Source organism: Candoia aspera, chromosome 2 (genome assembly GCF_035149785.1).
Source record: "Candoia aspera isolate rCanAsp1 chromosome 2, rCanAsp1.hap2, whole genome shotgun sequence".
NCBI lineage: Eukaryota > Metazoa > Chordata > Lepidosauria > Squamata > Boidae > Candoia > Candoia aspera.
Window position 1 is genome coordinate 239,815,995 of NC_086154.1, and position 22,503 is coordinate 239,838,497.

At 37.6% G+C, this 22,503-nt stretch overlaps 1 protein-coding gene across 1 annotated transcript in view; it reads left to right on the forward strand.

Moving 5' to 3' along the window:
• The first annotated feature begins 434 nt into the window (after positions 1–434).
• PDE4D (phosphodiesterase 4D) overlaps positions 435–22,503 on the forward strand; it is a 327,831-nt gene continuing 305,762 nt past the window's right edge. Inside the window, exon 1 of the mRNA XM_063295628.1 lies at positions 435–598. Within this exon, the coding sequence (XP_063151698.1) occupies positions 462–598 (137 nt within the window). The 5' untranslated portion in view covers positions 435–461. The remainder of the gene's footprint in view (positions 599–22,503) is intronic.

The following is a 22,503-nucleotide window of genomic DNA, read 5'->3' on the forward strand; positions in this document are numbered from 1 at the left end:
ACTTTAATTTATACTTGGGATTTATCAAGGGGAATTACTGCCTTTATTTAGGATCAGCTATATAAAGCTATATTTCTTTTACGATATCTTTTCTTATGCAAGTAAATGGCATTAATAGATGGACATAGAATTAGAAAAAAATAAATTCTCCAAGTTCAGCTCAACTCCCAGTGACTACCCGGACACATCCCTGCAGTTTTCTAGGGAACGATACAGAAATCATTTGCAACTGCTTTTTTCCAGGATGTTTTTTTGACTTCTCAATCTCATCTACAGAAGGTCTCCCATCCAAATACTAACCAGGCCCAACACTGCTTAGCCTCTGAGTCCAGATTTGGTCTGCAGGTGCTAGAAAATCTCATGAAAATTCTGTTCTCAATGCTGAAGCTTTGGAATATAATATATACATATATATAAACATATATATTGAAAACAATTGCAATAGCCCATGACACTAACTGATGCTGTTATTGCTGTGGAATGTACCTATGAATACTGCAAGAGATAAAACTTTTGGATTGATAAAGACTGATGCTGACAGAACTATGAATGTGATGCATGTAAACAATTTCCCATTCAGGAGGCATTCATGGATATGGTGAGTAATTGCTGCATGCTTCAGCAGTGCTAAACTAAATGAGGTCTTGACTATGACTCCTATAAACCCCAGTCAGATTTGGCCATATTGATTTTGGACTGTAAGGTCCAAAATAACATGGGAGGAAGTTACAGATTTGTTTGCTAAACAGTATGGCAATGGATTATTTAGCACCTAAGATAAAGATGGATTGAATTGGAATGGTAAGCAAGATGGAACTAAAATGCATGTGATATAAAGCAAGTTTTATATAAATATATGATGTCATTCTTACTGAATTTGGTACACTTTATCTATACATGTATGTAACTTTTCAGTGTTTTACCATTTGGGTCTCTCCCTACTTCAGCTCAGAAGTATTTCAGTGAAAGGGTTGCTTAGCTCATAAGCAGCTGGAGGTATGCTCCCTTCCCCTTCTCCCTGCCCCACCCCCATTTTGCTAGGAAATGCACCAGAATATGAATGATGCTTTCTTTAAGAAATCCTGTACACATATTCTTTTTTTATAAGTAATATCACTGAAAGGTTAAGAACAAGCAGTTTGGACCAGTTGCATACGTTTATTTTTTTAAAAAAATCTGCTCTGTAATGATAATTAAAAAAAGAAACCTCATGGCTTAGAAATTTCATGTTTCTCTTTTCTGTTTTCCTGTATAATTCTTATATAATGAAATGATTTGCTTGAAACTGTTACTAAATAGCATGCTCTAGCAAATGAGCAAGGTATGTTTATACACCATATAAGACATGCTAGGACCTTTCCCTAGGGATTCCTCCTCCTCCCCCCTCCATAACATTCTTGTTATTCTTTAAGTGTCATAGCAAGATTTCATGCTATATATTTGAAACTTGGTGCAAAGAAAGGGCTCTGGTTTGCTTTTCTATAACAATTCCCAAGATAATAAAATAAAAGGAAAATAAATTGCATGTCTGTGTTCTTCAAATGACCCAATTAATAAGGTGTTTGACTTTACTAATGTAAGTTTCTTGTACTAAGTATGGCTTTTCTCAGTTTCAAAGCTATACATTAAAGGCATTTGGTGGCAGCATAAAAATCTCACAACTGTAGGAATTCAATATTTCCTTTCCTATTCAGTGAGCACATCCGCCCTTATCTGTATGCAATTTCTTCTTTATTCACATATTTTTCTTTTTCATCTAGAAGATAGCATTGATCAATGACCAAGTCATAGTAGCAATCATATTTTAAAGTTCATTTTTTTCCACATGAGTTTTATTAATTCTTCCCACTTCTTCCTTCCTGACTCTTTATTGTTTATGAGATGTAGGTGGGGAGAGATAGATGAAAGTGATGAAATTTTAAAGAAGTTGCTTTTCATGCCAAAAGTCAATCTTGCAGACATTGTTCTCTTACCACAAGAATGCACATCGTGAAAATGGCCACCTGTATCCCAGACTGATTTTCTTATAGGCTGGTCATAAACCAGTCTAGAGATTTTTAGATAAATGTATTGGTTTGGCCCAAACCATGGACATACTCAAAAGGAATTAAGTGACCCTGGCTGGCCTTATCATGCAACAACAAGGAGCAGCTGCTTTGGACAACAAATTCTAGGGGAAATACTATTTCTATGTCTCCAATGTAGGCTGCTAAAAGGAGAGGGAAAAAGCAGACTACCAGGGCAGGACAAGGAGAGGGGCCAGATTAACATTTCAATTCATGTACAATAATGTCTAAAACAACCATTATGGGAGAGTGATGCATTCATACCTTGTATTAACTGAGAAACAAGATTCCAAGGTGATTGTGTGAATTAGCCCTTTGGACTTAGCCAAACAAGCTAATCAGGATTATATTCAAATCCCAAAGAACTCCTCAGACTCAGAGTGGAATAGGAATACATGACATCAATCCTGAAGACTGGAAAGCAATGTGAGACTGCAGAACAGACATGGGTAGATAGAGATACTGGGAACCAGGTCTTCTGCCCTGAGGTGACTATCTGCTGGCCTCCCTTTAGGCCCAGGGTACAAACTCTGAAGCCTGGGGGAAACATGTGGTCCCCCAACCCCTTGCCAAAGTGAGCTGTGTGTGTGTATCTATCTATATATGTTAGTATGGGGCAGGTTATGGAATACAATGCATGCCATTTCCCCCTTTAAAGCTACTGGCTTTATTTTTTTGCCTCTTTCCATTAGTTTAAATATTAATCCCTCCATTTTGTACTCTTATTTTCTTGCACAATGTGTCATGAGTAACATTCAATAGTACTGGGTTTCAAGTTGCTTAGATTAAACAGCCACATTATCAAAATCATATGAGGCATTGGAAGCAGACAATCTGTTCCTCCTTCCCATGTGAAAATATTCATGCAACAAGCATGTTTTCACCCATGTACTTTACTGGTCTCGGATCTCTTTCTCTGCATTCTGATAACATCAGCATATTCTAAAGCAAGCAAGATTTTGTGTCGAGGTTGCTCATGGTATCATGGATTTTGGATGCTGCATCCAAGGCAAAAGGGGATATCAATAGTACACATATTCTGTAAGCCAAGGGCCACAGCAGGCTTTCCACAGCATATAGCTTACTCCAAAAGTAGGCAGAACTAAGACCTATCTTTGGAGGGGATAGTAATTGAATGGAATGTGAGTCAGCAATGAGTCAGAATAGGACAGAAGCGATGTAATTAGCGAAGTGTATAATGTCCAAGAATGAGAATAGGAAAGGGCTACCTTGTCCAGCCTTGACACAGCTAAGCATTATGTTAAGAGAGTAAAATCTGCTGTGAAACCAGAGAGGACTGTTACAAGCAACAGGATAAAACACAGCAGGTTTCAGAGAACTAGAAGAGAAACACAATGGTTATCAAAACAATTGTCTTGTTGAATAGGAGAAGTTCTGCAGTTTCCTTCTGCAGAGATATTAAAGAAAAAATTGTTTCACTCTGTTGTCCTGTAGTTGACAAATTTCCTTTTGGGTAGATGTTTCTATTTACTTTCAACTTCATATCGGTCATTTATATTTAAATGCAAGCTTCGGATGAGAAAGTGAATCACAAATTAACCAGCTACATTTTGGCCTAGTTGCTTGTGCAGTGAACCTTATGGTTCACTATCTTGTGCAGTCTGAGAAAATTGAGTTGATTTTGTAAACCGTGCCTAAGTTATCTGCAACTCTGGTAAATATGTGGTGTGAACTCAAAGAATATCTTAACAACTTAGCAAATTCATCTGAAGAACAATTAGTTTCCTCCTAGAATCCTGCCTGTAATCTAGAAAGCTGGGCTGCCACCTGTGCACAGGATGACGTTATGTGTGATTCTGAACAGCTGACGTTGTAGAGGAAGGAATTTCTCACCCCAGATGACAATCTGAAATCCTGTTCTTCTGTAACTCTTATAGTGATCATTCTGATTTCCTGTGCATCTGGCCATTAAATCTGTCTCAGAATAGTCAATTTGGGTTTTATAGATTAGATTGTAAGAAGGTACTGCTTTTAATAGATGTGCCAAAGTTTCAGGCTGATTATGGCAAGGTTGAGTTTTGTGTTTTTATTTAACATTGGCTTTGAACATTCCTTCTGGTGCGCAAACAGGATTAAAATATTGTTTTTAATAAATCAGTAATAAATATGCAGACGTCTTTGTGTCACCCTAGAGCCTGTATTATGGGGCAGCTATTAGTGAGAATCAAGCCCAGTTTGAATGGAACAGTTGCTTCACAGTGGAAACACAGTTCAATTAAGAGATTTGACTGAATTACTTTCAAATAAAATCAGATCTCCTGACTGAATATTCACATAGATCTAGTAGCTGGTATAAATGAGTACATCTATAAATCTAAAAAAGTGATAAATAAATAACTAATGTAGAAGTATATTTTACACATACTCAGGAGAATTTTATTCCTGATGGTTATTCCATGAGTCGGGGCAATTGTGTGTTAGATGAAACCCCAGAGGAAGACTTCTGTTCCCGTCTTTCATATGTGTACTTTATGTGTAGATGCTTTCACTGAAAGTGGACTTGGGTGAAAGAACATTATTGCCATTTGCATCAGATTTTGTGTGGTAGTGTTTCAAGAGTTACAGGCTAAAGGAGTACAAGGTAAAACTCAGGATGGGATAGAAGAGATCAAAAAGAGGTAGTCCTCACTTAACAACCATTCATTTAATAACAGTTCGGACTTACAGTGGTGCTGAAAAAGCGATTTATGATCGGTCCTCATACTTACGGCTATTGCAGCATCCCCATGGTCACATGATCACGATTTGGGTTCTTGGCAACCAATTCGCATTTATGACCATCCCATGGTCACATGATCACCAGTTTCGACCTTCCTGGCCAGCTTCTGGCAAGCAAAATCAATGAGGAACCATGTGACTCATTTAACAACTGCCACAAAAAAGGTTGTAAAATCAGGTCATATTTGCTTAACAACCACTTCACTTAGCAACCAAAATTCTGGTCCCAATTGTGGTTGTTAAGTGAGGACTACCTGTAAGGACTGAAGAACAGTCAGAATAAGGACTGAACTACTTTAATTAACCTGTTGCTCAAATTAAAGTGTCACAGAATTCTAAGGATTATATAGAAGGAAGGGTTGTGTCTATGTGTTTGATGCTAGCTAGTTGCTTGATTAAAAGAATTCTGACCTGAGCATCTGTCATGAGTAAGGATGGCGAGCAGGGGGCTCCCATCCAGACTGTCAAGCGCATGCGTAGCACTGAGGAATTGTTCAGCCATTCAAAGAGACACAGATCGGGACTGCCTTAACCCTTGGGGGTTATATGTCTGAGTTTTTCCTACGCTTCTTCAGTTTGTTAGGATTCCTGTTAAGTATTAGCAATAAATATTAGACACCAGTTCATTGTCTCAGTGTGTTTCCTGGTTGTTAGGACAGCATCTGCCTGTTAGGTTGGATGATTGATAGAGGGGCACATTTACTTATTTACTTACATCATATGTGCCATGATGTGAGTTATGTAATTAGCATCAGTTGCATCATGATGTCATAATGCATATGTATTATAGTATGTTGTTTATGTTAATTGAACGATGTCATAAATATGACATCATTTGCCTCTTCCTCCGGATACCCATGATCATTAGCCAAGGGCTATTTCAGCAGAGTGATCTGTTAGAGCTTTGGATTCACAGAAGTATGGCTGTAGGAGATGAATGTAACCAACAGCTTGATGCGTCCTGATCTAGGCCATCGGAAAACATAGACATAGATGTCTGTTCATCATGGCTCAATAAAGCCACATACAAGTTGGTTATAAATATTTGCATGCAGATTTTTCAGTTGAGAATTGGTAAATAGGAGACATAATCCCAAGGCTGAACAGAAATCTTAATATGCTTCAAGCAGTATTTATGAAGGTCAGTGCCCCAATATGTTAAGGCACTCTTTCTGCATGCAATGAAGCCTATAACAATAGCAGGGGGTTGAAGACAAATTTGTCTTTTTCTTCATTTTCTTCCAAATATCTTTTTACCACTAGCCAAAGACCAAAAGGTTTGGCATTCACCAACTGCAAGAATGGACAAGAGAACAAAAATAATGCAGTGATCTTTTATTTTATTCAGAAAACAAGTAAGTGTCTGGATCACCAACAATTCAATAATCTGATCTTATGAGACAGCTTAAGCTGCTGCTGGATAAACATCAGTTTGCTGATCCCAAAAGTATAGCACAACTTCTTTCCTGGAGCTTTTATTTATTGCTATATTGTATTTATAAGTCATACCTCTTGCTAAAGGCAGTGGAAGATACGTGTGTCCAAATACCTAGTTATGATATTTGCAATTGGGATATAAAACTGAATATAAAATATAATATAAAAAACATTACAAATTTCTGAGGAAATGTTTACTTCCTCCAGAGCTTTTCATGCTGCTAGAAGTTAAGAAAAAGGGCGGGATTAGGTATAGACAAAGAAGAACCTGTCTTGAAGCTGCAGAGTCCTGCCTTAAAACTGTGTGTAGGAGGTAACAGATTAAGATTCTATACCCATTTACCTGGAGTAACCCCCCTTGAACCCACGGGAATGGCAGCACCAGTAAGCATTGACTGGTCTCAAAAAGCTAAACTGTGTTTACCTGGATTCATAATTTTGTTTGGAGACTACCAAGAAATACAAGGCTTCTTAAGGTAGTCTAGAAAGTTGGGGGGAAAAAAATCTCAGCAGAATTTTTGAAAAACTACATGGATGTTACTAAGAGTTGATCTTGACTTCAGTGGGACTTAACCCGTTAACTCTCATGGAATGTAATAGGACTAACTTTTGGATACAAACATACAGCCCATTAATTGCTTTAATCGAAGTGTGGACAACATGAGGTCCAGGGCCATATGATGTTTCAAAATTCCTTTTTGTGGTTTTTGGAGACCTGTCTACCATGCAGCCAATTTTCAGCAGCAAGGTCCTCAGGCATTGGTTTGTGGTTCCCAGTTTTTTCAGGTAAGAAATACCCTTGAAAAAAATAGTTTCATCCCTTAAATGGTCAGAGGTGGTCTAGCTATTGTTGTCCATGTATTGGTAACCTCTTGCTTAGATTACTGCAATGCACCCTGGGTAGACTTTTGGGCTCTGAGTGGGTTGTGGGTGTTCATAGACACACCTTCTCTGTGGTGGCGTCTGCACTCTAGCATGCTCTTGCTGCTAAAATCTGCAAGGCACCTACGTGGCCATTTTTAGGTGCCACTTGAAGATCCCCTTTCTTTATCTAGGGCTTTTCTGTATGAATTTTTGATGATTGGTTTTTGTTTGTCTTTTGTGGCTCACACTGAATAATCATACTACCCAGTACAGCCCTCAGTTCCCCCCAAAACACTAAAGAACAGTTTGTATCCATCAAAAGACTGCCTTAACTGGCAAGTGGGTCTTCAAAAATTATTTGAAGAAAGTACACTTCTCAGCATCTCTTGCCACCGGCCAAGGGAACTGAAGCTGCTGGGAGGTATGATTTAGCAACAATTTCAGAACTGCAAGTTCCCCAGCACTGTTTCACCCAGTACTACATAGGTTTCAGTTTCACTGAAGGTTGCTAGGGCATAAAAACAAGGAGAAGGTGATCATTCATGCTTTAAACCTATGAAATTGAGAAGCTACCAGTTGTTTTTCTGAAGGAGTCTAAGGCAATTCTCTGTGCAGGTAGGGGTGTGGGCATGTGTGCATAGGAATAACTAAAAAAAAAAAATAGTCTAAAGCAGCATTATAGTTATCACGCAAAAACCAGAAGAACAAAACAGAGAGATTCACTAATATAGAATAAAGCAACTCAGGAGGCCTCGAAGACTTATGAAATAAACAGCTTTTGCCTCTAGAAAGTCAACCTCAAAGGGTGGAATGCATTTTTTGGGGAGGGAACTCCAGAGCCTTGCTACCAGATGTAAAAGACCCTGTCCTGACTCATCCATTCTGTTATACTTCAAATGATAATGGCTCATAAAGCAGAGAGATGAAATAGAACTGAAACTTCTTCTTTTCTTTCTTTCTTGCATATGGAAATATATTAATTTCTTTTAATGTTTCGTCTATACCAAGTCTGAACACATTGTCTATACTTACTGGCACAACTTTCCACAACTTTCAGACATGGATCTTTTCTACCCTTCACAGAAATGGCAAGGAAAGGGCCTGGGATAATTTCCCTGCATTGCCACCGAACAGCAGTCCCACTGAAAAAGGGCGTCATGTTATGCTGAAGCTTCTTCTGAACTGCATACACTAACAACAAAGGCTGATTTTTTAATACCCATTTACTTGGAAGTAATCCCTACCTGGGTATAGAATTGTACTATGAAAAACAATGGATATGCACAAATTACAACATTCAGTTTGGAATCTGATCCAGCAATTTGGGCAATATGCTTCAGCTCAGAGAGTTTGGAGACTCCACAGTTCATCTCAGGGCCCAGACCTAAATCTCAGTTCAGCAATCCAAACCTTTTTATCTCCCATAGATAAGCACAAATGGTTAAAACATTTTTGTGTTGAACAGGAATGGATAAAATGTTCAGGAATTTTGATCTGAGAGATGAAGTGTATGAAATTTCAGACAACATACTTAGTTGTCTGGGTTAGCTGCCTTGGTATTTTGAAAAAGGATAATGCTGAAACGTTTTCAGATTTTCTTAATGGAATTAGATTGTTTATTGTAGACAATTGTTATCAAAATTACTTACAGCATAGATGTCGCAGCATTTCAAAAGAAAAGGTGTAGTGATTTTTGTGAATGGGATTCTTCAAATTGAGTGCTCCTCTTGTCTCCCTGCACTCCTGTGGTGTTTGTTTTGTTTAAATCTGGTGTGAGGTTCTTTTGGTGGAATCAGTGAAAGTGGCCCTGCATCAACAGGAGTTAAGATGAATGCATAGCTCAAGGTATCTTTGTATTCCACTCGTTAACGTTTCAGTCACAAAAAGTGCAATCACGGTGGGGTCAGTTATGGCAAAGGCAGAAGATCTAGAATGTTCCAAGCAAGCAAACAGCAAGTGTTAGCTCCTCTCAGCTTGCATAACATTCTTTCAGTACTTCTGTTCCTAGAAAAGAGAACAAAGAACACTGAACATTAGTATCTTATGACTTCAGCATCCTACCTCCAAACACTATGATTAAAGACCCATGATGCAACCATTCATCATGATTAGAAGATGGATTATACTCAGTAATCTACATTCCCTCCTCTCTTTCTCCTGTTTCCCTATCATGCTGGGGTAAACTGTATCATTTTTTGTAGATGTACTTTCTGATGGTGTTCATAAAGATGCTTAACCAGCTCAGTTAAAAATCTAGCTGCTCTGTTTACAAAATATCTCAAGCTTAATTAGACTACCCTCTGTATGTCTATACCTCTCCAAATCCCAAAAGGCTAAAAAAGCTTTGTTAATTTCAGTTGTACATTTGTTCTGCTTAAGAGGAGCCTAACTTTAATTTCTAGAACTCCTGAATCTGCCCAATGAAGCCATATTCAGCCAAATCTGATGTGTGCTCCTAAACCCTAGGGCCAATACCAGGAGGTTCCATCAGAACTAACAAGGTGGAGGGAAGGCATGTGACATTGCACAAGTTATTATCCCCAAATCTGGAGATGGATGAGTATCATTCAGTCCTTATCTATTTAAATCAGAGTTGTGTGCTGTTAGAAATTGAATGCAGGTCAGCTCTAGTTATTTAATGTTTCATTTTAAGGGCTCCCTAACAAAAAGTTTGTATGTAGCGATTGAAAGGGAAAAGATTTTTTTAAAAACAATGTTGAGTTCCGGCAATATTGTTGTTATTACGTGTCCAGAAGTTTGGGCTGCATTCAAGATCTTTGATATGTTGTAAGGCTTAAAGCTGGATACCAAAGAAACATGCCTTTGATGTTCTTGCTAAAAAATGAATCTGAAGTTGAAGCACATTTTAACAGTAGGTCCTTCAAATGAGCAAGGTATTCCATTTCAGTAAACTGAAATAATAGCTTGAACATTATCAGCTGCAGCTCTGGATCCTTTGTATGAAGTTCTCTTCAGATCAACCGTCTGCTTGGTATGAAAAAGTGATGCATATTCCCATGTAGTCAGAAGTTTACATCTTTTTTTTTTAAACTAGGAAGTTGCAAAGTAGTACATGGTTTAAATCAAAGGTAGGCAATCTTTTTTAGCCCATGGACTACACTTTAAAAATATTGCTTTGACTCTGAGGGCCACAAGTTCTTGTAAGGGTTGGGATGGGAGGTTTTAGAAGACACAATGGATGCCTTGAGCCTTAGAGAAGGTAACACATCCATTTAAATCTTTATGTTAGTCCAAAATCATGCCACCAAAAATTGACCATTTTGCTGCCAAATTTCAAGCGTGTAATTTGGGGTCCTTGTAAAGCCACAAATTGGAAGCCATAGCTGTCCAAGACTATTTTAAAGGGAATCATTCTTTTCTAAAATAAAGCATTTCATTTTATTTTTCTAGCCCCCATTTTCTATTTTTCTCCTCCAAAAATAGAGTAGCATACTGTGGTCACTAAATATACTCAGTATCCATTGGGCTACACTGTCAATCTTCCTCTGCCTTCAGGTTTTTCTTGTGAACAGTTTCTCCTGCTTTGGCAAATGATCCTGCTTTGGCAAATGGTGCAGTTTGGAGAGGATGGCTGGCCACAAAAATTCCCTGCACAGAGCATGAATTTACTGTTATCGTATAGGAATCTCAGTTCCTGATAGTGTAATGTGTGGTGTAGTGTAATAATTCATAAAATCACATTAATAAAAGTAATTACCATTCCAAAAACAATAGCAAATGGATGTTGCTTTGCAGCTATATGTGTATAGTTAGGCTGTGCAAACGTTTTTGAGCAAAGGCCACTTTTAATGGCATCCTGAGGGCCGTAACTGCATAAAGTAGTTAAGGCCAGGACAAAGACACAGGTGGGACCACAATAGAAAGTAAGTTTGATTAAATTAAAATTAATGCAGCTAGTTAATGCAGCTATGCATTTAATCATTTTTTTTTCATTCTGTCAAGACAATTACAGTTTGCTGGCAACTTTTAGACATACTCTGGGAAGTACACCCAACTTTTTTGGTGAGTTACGATATAGTACAGCTTTTTTTAACACTACAAATTCTTGTATTCTATTGTGATTCCCTTTATTTCCAGCCAAAGGCCTGGCTTGTAGACAAGAATAAAGTCTATGCTTCCCATTTTCCAAATACATCGGCATACCCTGCATAATTGACATGTGAGCTAGAATGGCTCTCTTCCTGCGTCGTGGTAAGTGGTGGGGATTTGAGGCCCTACAAGCTATGAGTCTGAATCACGTGTGATGCTGTTCGGCCCTAGTGAACAGATAGATTATGAGTCTGAAGCCAAAACTGAAAAGACCTCCTGATGATTGCTGATGGTGAGTCAGAGAAGTTCAGTGACTTCTGTAGTGAGTTTTGAGCATAATGGGCAGGCATTAATAATCGCAGTCTTAGCAGGAAATCATATTGACTGTATGGTAGAGCGTATTTTAAACGATGGAGGCTTCAGTGAACTTTCGTGTGATGGCAAAATCTACAAGTGCCTGCAAGTGTTGTATTTCAGAGTCATTCTGAGTCTGTAGACTGACAGGGTTGATAGAATGCTGATGCACATTTCCACATATTTGGACAGACAAGAAGGAAGCCAGCTGCAACAAAAGATCTGCCTATTGCAGTCTATGACAGTCAGAGTCTATATATAAATGACAGCGCTCCAAGCTTTAAATTCTAAGCTTTTCCTCCCTCCTTTCTGAGTTAATGCATAATTTTCCATTCTTGTCTAGGTCCCAGAAAGCAGCTGGGATTAGCTGATGTAACAATACTCCCTAGTCTGGAATCTGCTGGTCCCAGCTATGCCAGCTTCATGCCTAACAACTAAAATACAAGAATGTTTAGAGAAAACGGGTGTTAGGTAGGGACCATGGTGGCGAGCTATTTTAAGAATGTATTGAGTCCAAAACCAGAACAAGAATGATTAATTCATAGTTGATAAGAGTTTAATTATTGAAAGGAGAAAGTGTGTGACCATTTTCATTGCTCTTTTTCAGGGCCAAGTAATCTGAAAATGCTTAAGGTGGAACTTGTGTGTGATCTCCAGTCTTTGTGGCTCACATTGAGATCAGCTGTGCTCTTGTCATTATAATTTGCATCAGTGACACTGATATTTATTGTTGAAGAGCTATTCTTGTGCCAAAAGAGACTTTGATTATACTTCTACATATAATTTTGTGACAGATCTGAGTTATCCTCTCTCATTGAAGGAGGTTATAAGAATCCTTTTCCATTTACACAGAGGAGGGGGAGAAATTGGTATTTGGGTTTTCAGATAGCTTAGTAACAGGAAACTGCATAATTTTCCAAAGAGATTTTGTGCAACAACCCCCCCCCCAAAGGTTGGTACTGCAATCCTCCAAATATTAACCTGACAATTCTAGATATGGAAATGATATTTAATTTATTTTCCTTATTTTTTTCAAATTGTACTGATAATGTATTTGTCTTTTCCTTTTTATTACTTAGATATGGAAAGAGATAAGATAAATCCACTGTTAACATAATAAGTCGTGGAGTCACTGAAAGCAACATATCATCCTTTATAATTGTATCTGAGATACTTGCCTTTGCAGAATTGAAAGTGAAATAATATCTTGACTTCAGTTAGGAAGATAGTACTCCTCTAAGAGTTGAGTTTCTCTCTCTCACACACATACACACACACAAGCACACACTTGCTTTAAGGTCTGTTAGGCTGATCCAATTATTCCTTTCATATGTGGGGTTGAAGTAATATCTCAGTGGTTTCAATGGATATAATAGTTTTGTAGATAGAAGTCTGTCTATCTATCTATCTCTATCTATCTATCTATCTATCAAACTTTATCACCGCCCATCTCCCCCCCAAGGAGGGACTCTGAAATGTTTAAGATATGGGTGTGTGTATGTGTGTGTCTATGTGAGGTGATATTTACTTACCTATCTATTGACCTGTAAATAAAAAAGTATTCTAAATTTTAATATTTTTGCCCATTGCCTCCTTTAGATTGATCATAACATGCTGTTTTTTCCACTTCGTTTTGCATAATGGCTTCTATCAGAACTCAGAGTCATCCAATGAAATGGATGGCATGAAAAGGCTCAGACCATTGTTGCTCCTACCATAGAGTATAAGAGATCAGGCTTTATGTGAAGGATTTTGGACTACAAATCCCAAAACAATGGCTATGGTATCAGAAGCTTCTATGAATTACGGGAAAATATCTGCAGTACTAGGTTACCTGTCCTTATTTTAGGGAGATACATTTAAGCAGGAGTTGGTACCTCAGTAGCTCAACAAAATGTATTGAATTGTTGGCCCTAACATGGGGGAAGCTGCCATTTTGTGTTTCATTTATGAATCAAAAGTTATTGGACTGGTACAACCTTCCTTGGAGAATTACTTTGAAACAGAATGGGACTTCGGAGGAGGGGGAGGATTCTATTGTTTGTCTGTGTGTGGGCATCATGTATAGAATCCAGTGAGCCAGAAGATCCTGATAGACCTCCAAATATCTTACTCTGTGGGTCATGGTGCTATAAGAAAACCACTCTGATGGGACCCATCTCCAGGTCCAACAAGTTCATCCCTAGAAATATTTCCTATTTATTTATTTAGTTAGTTAGTTTCAGAACAAGGATAAAAGCTACAAAAAACAAAAACAAAAACTACAAAAAAAGAAAAGAAAAAGAAACTAAAAATGTGTTAAAACACAAGATTTTTTTTTTCAAAATTACAAAAAGAGGTGCCTTTTGACTTTTAACAGCAAGGATATACAAAATTTTTCATAATCTCTTACTCTATATTAAACCAAAACCATATTATTTCTATAAATCATTCCACTTTAGCACATAATAAAAATCACTAAATACAGTTACTCCTCCCCCTTATATTAATTTTTTTTTAAAAAATCATATAGACCTCCTAAAGAACTCCCCCCCAAAGGATAACACATATTTAATTATTCCCTTCCTACTACCATTCTATACATTTCTGTCTACTATAATAAAAATCAAATTAAACACATAAATTGTCTGCCATTATACTTAATAGTTAACATCAGTCAAACCCTAAAAGCAATCCAGATAAGCATTTTTAACCCTTATCCCACTTCAAAATAAACCAGAGCATTTACATATCCCCACAATGTGCACAGAGCTTTTCTCTTGAAAAAATCAAACAGCCCAACTGCCCCCCTCAAAAGTTCCAGCTTCTCCTAAAAAAACCCTCCCATACATAATGACCCCTTCTTTTTCACGGCATTCTACCAGGAAGTCAATTTCACTTATTGCTTGCTCTCCCTTAAATTTCTCAAACTCCACTATCCAATCTTCATCCAGCATCTCAGTAAAAATCCCAATCTCACTCTTAGAAGAAATATTTCTATCACTGTTGAATTCCTTGATTTCATCCACCACATCCCCAACCTGATGGCACATTTTAGATCTCATATTTTCCACAATGTCCTGAATATCTTGCATCAAAGCTTGGTAGAAGTCAAAAGAAATCTGTTTAAAACCTTGGTGGAAGTCAGAAAAAAATCTGTTAAATCTTCCATGTCTCACGCAGTAAATTATGGCACCCCCTAGGCTTAACCGGCGACAGTTGAAGATATGGAAAAGTTCCAAAATGTATTTATACAAGCGAAAGTGAGATAAGCAGACAGTTCCCAAGGGAAAGTAGAAACAGAAAGCTGAAGGTTCAGATGAGCCGATTCAATGTGTAGGAAAATGCTAGTATCTTCAAATTTAATACCAAAATAATAACAGGAAGACAATTGTTTACTCTCAATCCTTCTTTATATTTGGAAGGAAAACGAAGTCCAAAGCTTAAAAAAGAATTTTAAAAAAGTAATCCCCAAAATAACAATAAGCACCAAGACAACCAGCTTCTCTTTGCTGTAGAAAGCCTCTCTTAGGGTACGCATACTTAAAAATATATATAAATTGGTAATTTAGAAATGGGGTGGCCAGTCTTAGTGTCCCTTTAAGGCTATGGCATGGCTTGGAAAATGATGATGGCCCCACCTCCCAGCTAAAAGCTCTTACCAGTTGAACATGAAACACTGTTTACGATCTTCCCGGTACAGGCAGCCATCCAGAGGACAGATGGGGTGATTCCAGGCATTCTCCTTTATCTTGAGAACATTTCTGGGCTTCAGGAAAGCCTGCCTGAGCCCAAAAAAAGTTGCTGCATTGTCAGCTCCGCCTGCTTAGCCCACAGGCACAGCTGCTCAGTCCACCATTCTCCACTGGAAGCCCCATCCCCAGAAATATTTCAAAGTTAGGGTATGTTCCAAATCCTACAATCTGTAGAATTTCAGAGAAAGAGAGATCCAGAGTCCATACCCTAATGTCTTGAGACCTATGAAGAAAAAGTATGCTCACATTCCTAATACATTGCCAAAAAGGAAGATAGGACAGCAAAATTGCTGAATTAGGATGCTAGGTGCTCGAGTAACTTCCTGTGCTAAATAATTCCCCTGTTAACATTCAGTTGAATCTTTATTCAAATAACTGCTCACGGTAAGGCTGTATTTGACCTCCTTAATTGATGTGACAAAAAGAGGACAGACTAGGACAAAGAAAATATACCTTTATACCCTTCAAAATGTATCGGTATGAAATTTGGTATCATAAAATGTGATGATTGACTACCTAAATGCTATTAGCCATAATGGTTATACGGCACCTCTAGATCAGAAGCATTAAGTGTCTGAGTTCCAGTCACTGAGAAACAGCAGTGGGAAGGTGGTGTTCCGTTCATATCTGCTTGAGAGCTTCCCAGGGGGATCTCAGAGAAAAACAGACTGCTGTTCTGATTCAGTAGGGATCTTCTCAACGTTTTATCTAGGCGTGCAAGATTATAAGAATAGATTTAGGAGTTACAATTTTTTTTTCTTGTTGATAGAAGATGTGAATAGTTCATATTGAGCAAAACTGAATTAGTGCTTGTTTCTCAGAGTCATCAATTAGATGCCCATCACAGTAAAATTATTAATCAAATATTATTTTTCATATTCAGCAAGTAATACATAGTGTTAGGGAAACTGAATAACACTGTATCACACCTGACTGTTATATTTGATACCCACCTGCAAATGAAACCCCATAGTTTAGATTATGTTTAACATTAAAAATACATAATATAAATTTAATAAATAAATATTCAGGCTCTGTTAATATGTCCTAGAATTTCCTCTGGGCTCTTGTAATAGCAAATTATATATTCTTGCTTTTTATTCAGCTGGGCACTCATGATATAATCTGTTGTACATTAATGAAGTGTTTATTAAACTTAACGTATTTAGTTTACTACACTGGCAAGTTATTTTAATTTTTCTGAGATGTAAATAGCTTTTGTATGTGATCTTTACATTGCCAGCAAACCTGTTAATGGATCTTTTGCTTTTCTTCCAGCTGTACTAATATCATCAACTTAGCAACTGGTTGGGTACCTGTTGACCTACTTCAACTGCACTGTACTGCTCCTTGTCTTATCCCATATCAACTTTGATATTTACACAGAGATTTCAAATCTGTCATAAACTTCTGAAACCTTTTTTTTAATATACCAGGAACAGACATTAACAAAACTGGGGAGTATAAAATGTTTTTGATATTAATATTGTGTTAGTGAATCGAATGACCAGATTCCAGTTGTTGGATTTGGCATTGAACACATTTGGAAAGCATTTATGTTAGAGAAGGAGAATGTGGCCCAATATATTGTTTTTCATAGTGGCTGGAAAAATGGGAAGTTCAAAAGCAGAGCATGGAGGAAACAGCTGTTGCTTATTCATAGCTGTGTGTGTGTTATCTTTTAGATTTAGTTTCATGTTATCCCTCTGTAAGATAAGTTCACTGTAAATCCTCCTACATTCTAGGAAGAGTGTGGGTTCTGTTCATTTGTGTTGCTCTGGTGTTGCTTGTAAAGATGTTGCATAACAGATGTGGACTTTAAATATAAAACTACATATTAACCTCCTCTAACCTCTTCTGGTGCCCTGGAGATGTATTTGATATAAACCCTATGATCCCAACAAATGTGGTGATTAATTGCTGGAGTAGATGAATTTTTTGCAGTTTTAGGTAGGTAGGTGAGTCTTTATCTACTTTCTCCAACTAAGCAACTCTCCAACCTTCTGCATTTAAAAACAACAACATTCAATTAATTTGATGGAAATGAAAATCATACTTAAAAAATGTTTTCCCTTCTAAGAAAAAAAACCTGTCAGCAAAATTGTTACATCTGAGATGAGAGTTCTATTTTCAGTCATTTACTTCTGAGCAGGCCAACAATTATATGCCAAGGTCTCATCTTTTATTGAGCAATATTCAATTAGTTATCCATTGCCTCCATGGCTTCTCACATTTCACCCAAGTCAATCTAATGTCACAGTAAAGACATTTTTCCCATAGAACTTTTTCAGATTAGCAACCAGGGAGTTTGCACAGTGCTATAAAATTACATTGCATTCAGTATAATATGCTCAAAAACTTACATCCCCCCCCCAATTGTTTAAACAACCTAAAGATGAGGTAGTAAAACAGAAGCTTCTTTCCTCAGGCAAGAAAACATCTGGGACACCGGAAGTCAAATTTCAGAGCCATATTATTTTATGTATAATTTTTTATGCCCACATATCCTGTTTCCAGTTGGATGTTTCCACATTTTCCCACTCTCCTATGTCATTTCTCAGCTTATTTTAGATATGCTGCAAGAATCATTGCGTAGGCTTTCCTGACCCAAACAGTTGGCCTTTCAGTCCTTTGCTCTTCTAGTAAAACTGTTTGATAAGAATGATTGTGGTGTGGGGCAGAGGGACAGTGAGCATTTGCTGCTAAAAATATCAAAACAGTCATATTTCTCTTGAGGCTTGCTAATGAGGATAAAAGAAAAACTGCAGGTGCTGATGGCTAGAGCTAAACTATGGTATTGTCAAAAGGGAGGTGTAAGGATGTTCTGTTTATAGAATATATGAGGACTTTTATACTGAGTCAGAGCAAGGGTCTAGCGTTAGGGAGCAAGACTGTATCTGCCATACTTTAAAGGAGTTAGTCCTCTGTTTGAAGTTATTGTTTGTGAAGAGTTTGACCAGCTCAAGGCTGTTTTAAAGATAAAGAACCTCAGAAGCTGGAAGAGCATAGAGGCCGTAAAGCTGCCCATAGGTAGTTTACTTCTGACAGCAGTTAAGCAGGCAGTCATGTGTCATCTAGACAGTCTTTCCCATAGGATACACTGTATTTTTATTTAAATTGCTGCGTTTATCTCTAAAAATGTATTGAACCCTGGGATCCCCAAGGTAACGCTCACAGGCACCTCCCTTCGGCCTTGCCTAGCCCCATAATCTGTTGTACATTTTAATATATTTAAAGATTCATTTTAAACAGAATGAAAAGAAGAAGTGGCATGCAGCAAAGAATGCGATATCCTTCAGAATTATTTTCATTTCCAGCAATGCCTTTGGATTTCATATAAACTCCATTGGCATCCTTAGAAAATAAACAAGTTGAGTGTCTTCAGCCCAGTGGGTTTTTTAAATGTGCCCACCTGTCCATAGAAAAGGCCTTAATGATGAATATCTTGAGCTACATGGAAGTAATGGATCTGTCTCCCCGACTTACATTCTGATATATTTTTTTTCCACTGTAAAAGCTTCCCCCATGGCAGTAATTTTCTTTGAGTAATCCTGAATATCAGTTTTTCCTATCTGGGGAACTCTGACATATACATTATCACATGCCTGCTTTATGCAAATGCTTATCCTTTTTTTCCCCCCTCTCATAATGCATTTCTTATATTTTTTACTGTGTGTCAGTAGTTGCCCTAATGACTGCCAGAGATTTTCCAAGGGCAAGTGCAGAAGCTTTTCCTGGCTTGGAATGTTTAATTATGTGTGTTAAGGTTGGATTTGGAACCTTACACATGGAAAACACGCGTTTTCCATCTGTCCTTCCTTTTCCCTATGGGGGGGGGGGAGCGAAGCCTCGTTTGCCAGAGAGGAACGAGCCTTTTAAATGGACAATCTGGTGTCCTCTATTTTAATTGCATCTCATACAGCTCCAGTCACCTCTAGCTAGCTTGGCCAATGGCAAGGAATTGTGGGAACTGTAGTCTAAATCACATCATATTACCTATTCTTGCTTTTCAATGTGGTTAGCTTCAGAGAAAGAGAGATCTGAGGATAAGTCAGCAGCAAGGCAGAAAACCAAAATTGACTTGCTTTATTCCTTGTGAAGACCCCTGAAAGAATGAGAGTCACGCTTCTTAAATTTGGTGATATTTTGTATTTACTTACAACACATGAAGACTGTTTGCACAGTACACTAAGCAATGGTTGGATAAACACATTAAACTGTTAAACATGGTTTATAAAGTATATTGGCTGCATTTCTAACAAAGCTACAAGCAAGTAAACTACATTTTAGCTTAACACCTTCTGTGGAGACATAGGTTGCTTTCCATACAGTTTTAGATCTCGTATTATCTATCATGATCATAAAAGTGAGACATAATACAAACACAAAATAATTTATTAGTCACTATATGCCTTAGCAGCCAGTGCAGTGCCTTACATTACTACAGTGCAGGCTGAAACATTTATGGATTTTTTTCAGGAATGAAAGATTCAGCCAAAGAGGTGTGTGCCTGATTTAAGCTGGTATGGTTTGGTGGAACCAGTGATTAACTGTGATTAGCAATTCTGCTTTGAAGAACAAGGACAGACCTTATTTTGACAGTTTGGTGATACCCAATTATGTCAGGGAAAGTACAGGACAGCATGAAGGAAGAGGGAAGGTAGACAATACAACCTTGAGGCTTGATCAAGAAGTACCACATCATGTTTTGGCGTTGGAGTGAAAAATCATGAACAACTGTTAAAAGAACCGCTATACACTGGTAGGAGAAAAAGAGAAAGAATATCTACAAGCTTATCTTGCAGAAGATGAAATGAAGCAGCACTAAAATCAAAATACCAGATCTTGGTGAAATATTAGAAAAACGTTCCTATCGATGTGAGCTTTTCACCAGTGAAATAGGCTTTATTGGAGGTAGTCACTTTCCTTTACAGGATAGATTTTTATTTATTTATTTAGTAAACTTCTATACTCCCTATCTCACTATTAAAGCAACTCTAGCTGGCTTACATGTAAGCGGAAAATAGACATCTATCAAAAATATGCATAACAGATCCTGCACTGAGCAGCGGGTTGGACTAGTTGACTTCCAACTTCTTGTCTAACATTATAATTCTACAATTACATATAAGCTGAGCTATAGGGATCGCACTGATTATATGTTTGTGAACCAGCCATCATAGTTTATAAATCATGTTTTATGGCATACCATGCTGTATAAATCCAACCATGGTGGTTTATAAACCATACTTACAGCTTAGCACAACATATGAATCTAGCTATTTGTGGTTTATTTAATAAACCAGGGGAAATAAAATAGCACAGCATGCAAATGTTAATGTGAATTTAGAAAAGCTTCCACTGTTGGGTGGAGGATGATATATTGCAACACATCTGGAAGACACCAGGATTAGAAAGTTTGGGTGGGGAGTTTAGTAGGGCAGAAATGCTGGAAAAAGGTACAGGAAATGGGCTAAATAAAAAGTGAGTTGCAGTGTGAGGGAGAGAAGAAAAGAGCTTCAAGAAACAGAAGCAGTTGAAGAACCCTGAAAAAAAAAATACAGTATCCTGCTATATATAAAGTCACTCTTGGTTTGCTGTGGGGTTTTGCCTCTGCTTGGTCTTTCTTTGCAAACCAAAATGAGTACATTTGCATCTGTTTCAACCTGTGAGTCAGAGTTCTCAAGATGCTTCCATAATATTAGAGCCAAGATCTTTATCAACTGTCAGAAGCAAATGCTGAATGGAAAATACTATGGGAAAACAAACACCCACAGTTCTCTCAGGTAAAAGGACGATTTGTTTTTTGGAAGCAAAAACTGGAGTGGATAGAACTTGGAATGGAATGAACAGATCTCAGCCTATTCAGGAGACTCATTCCATATCAAGAATGAAGTAGTCTCAAAGATTTTTCCTCATGGAGGGAGCATAATGAGACATAACTGGGTAGTTTATGTTGCATCGTAGTCAGTGAAGGCTGCATTCTTTAAGCATAGTTCCCATAGTTTGGATTGTGGTAGTGAGTCAAAGTCCTTGGCCCCCTTTCAGATTTCCCAAGTAAAATCTTTTCTCTCCAGGGATACTATGTCCTGTGGAGGATAAAATATATCAGTACTTTCTCACTCAAGCAAAAGTGGCATGAAATAATAAAAAGGAAATATTTGATTAAATGATTAATTATTCAAATAATAATTAACATTGCAGATATAAGCAATATTGGTCTTTACCACATGCTTAAAAGTTCTGGATATGCATGAATCTAAGCAGCAACAGCTTGAAGGAAATGGAGAGATGAAAGGTCATATTTCAGAGGGTTATAATAGCCCAGTCTCGTTAATTGTTTTACTCAGTAACTTAATACAAAGAAAAGCAAATTATAAAGTTCCTGTCTTAAAGAGTTTACAACAAAATGTGATGGTGACAATTATGAGACAAGATTAACACAAAGAAAAGAGTTGTAGAAGCTAATTATTTTCCCTTCTGCCTCAGTAGGTCTATCCAAGTCATATTTTTGCAGATTGGATATGAAGTATATTAGTGGGGGTAAACACTGGGGGAAGCATTATAAGTTCTAAATTTTTTTCTTTTTTCTTTTTTGCTACTAGGACTGGAGAAAAATATTGAGCAAATATTTGCAAAGCAAATTTGCAAAGCTTGTGTCAGCCTTCCCAGATAGACCAGACAGGAAATACGATAAGATGAACTAATTCTACTTTATTGTAAGGATACATTAACAGAATCTTGCAAAACTGAAAGTACAAATCTTCGCCATCTCTTTTTCCGCCTGATAAGTTAGGGCAGATGCTTTCTAAGTTTCTTTCTCTGCCTGTTACTCAGTTGTGGGCTCCTCCCCCTTTTGTCTGATCATTCCCTAGGTAGCATCTCTCCCCCACCCCCCCTCTTCCAAGGTCATTCTCACATTCCATTACAGCATGTTAGCATGGGCAAAGCACCCCTTCTTAAAGCACTGAGGCAGACATATCCTATCAAATCAAATCAAATCACATCAAATCAAATCTTTATTGGGTCATAGACCAGCATAAACATATCCTTTGGAAGGCTCGCATGCAGCTTCAACTTTGCTGGTAGTCCCCTGGAATTGTTGTCTGAGGTATTCTTAGAATATAAAAATAATATGGGACTGTAACCTAGTGCTTGGTTTGAAAGTGTGTTCTTCTGCTCCAAAAAACAAGCAAGCAAGCAAGCAAACAAACAAACAAACAAACAAACAGTAAGCTAAGAAGGCAGAGAGTATTCTG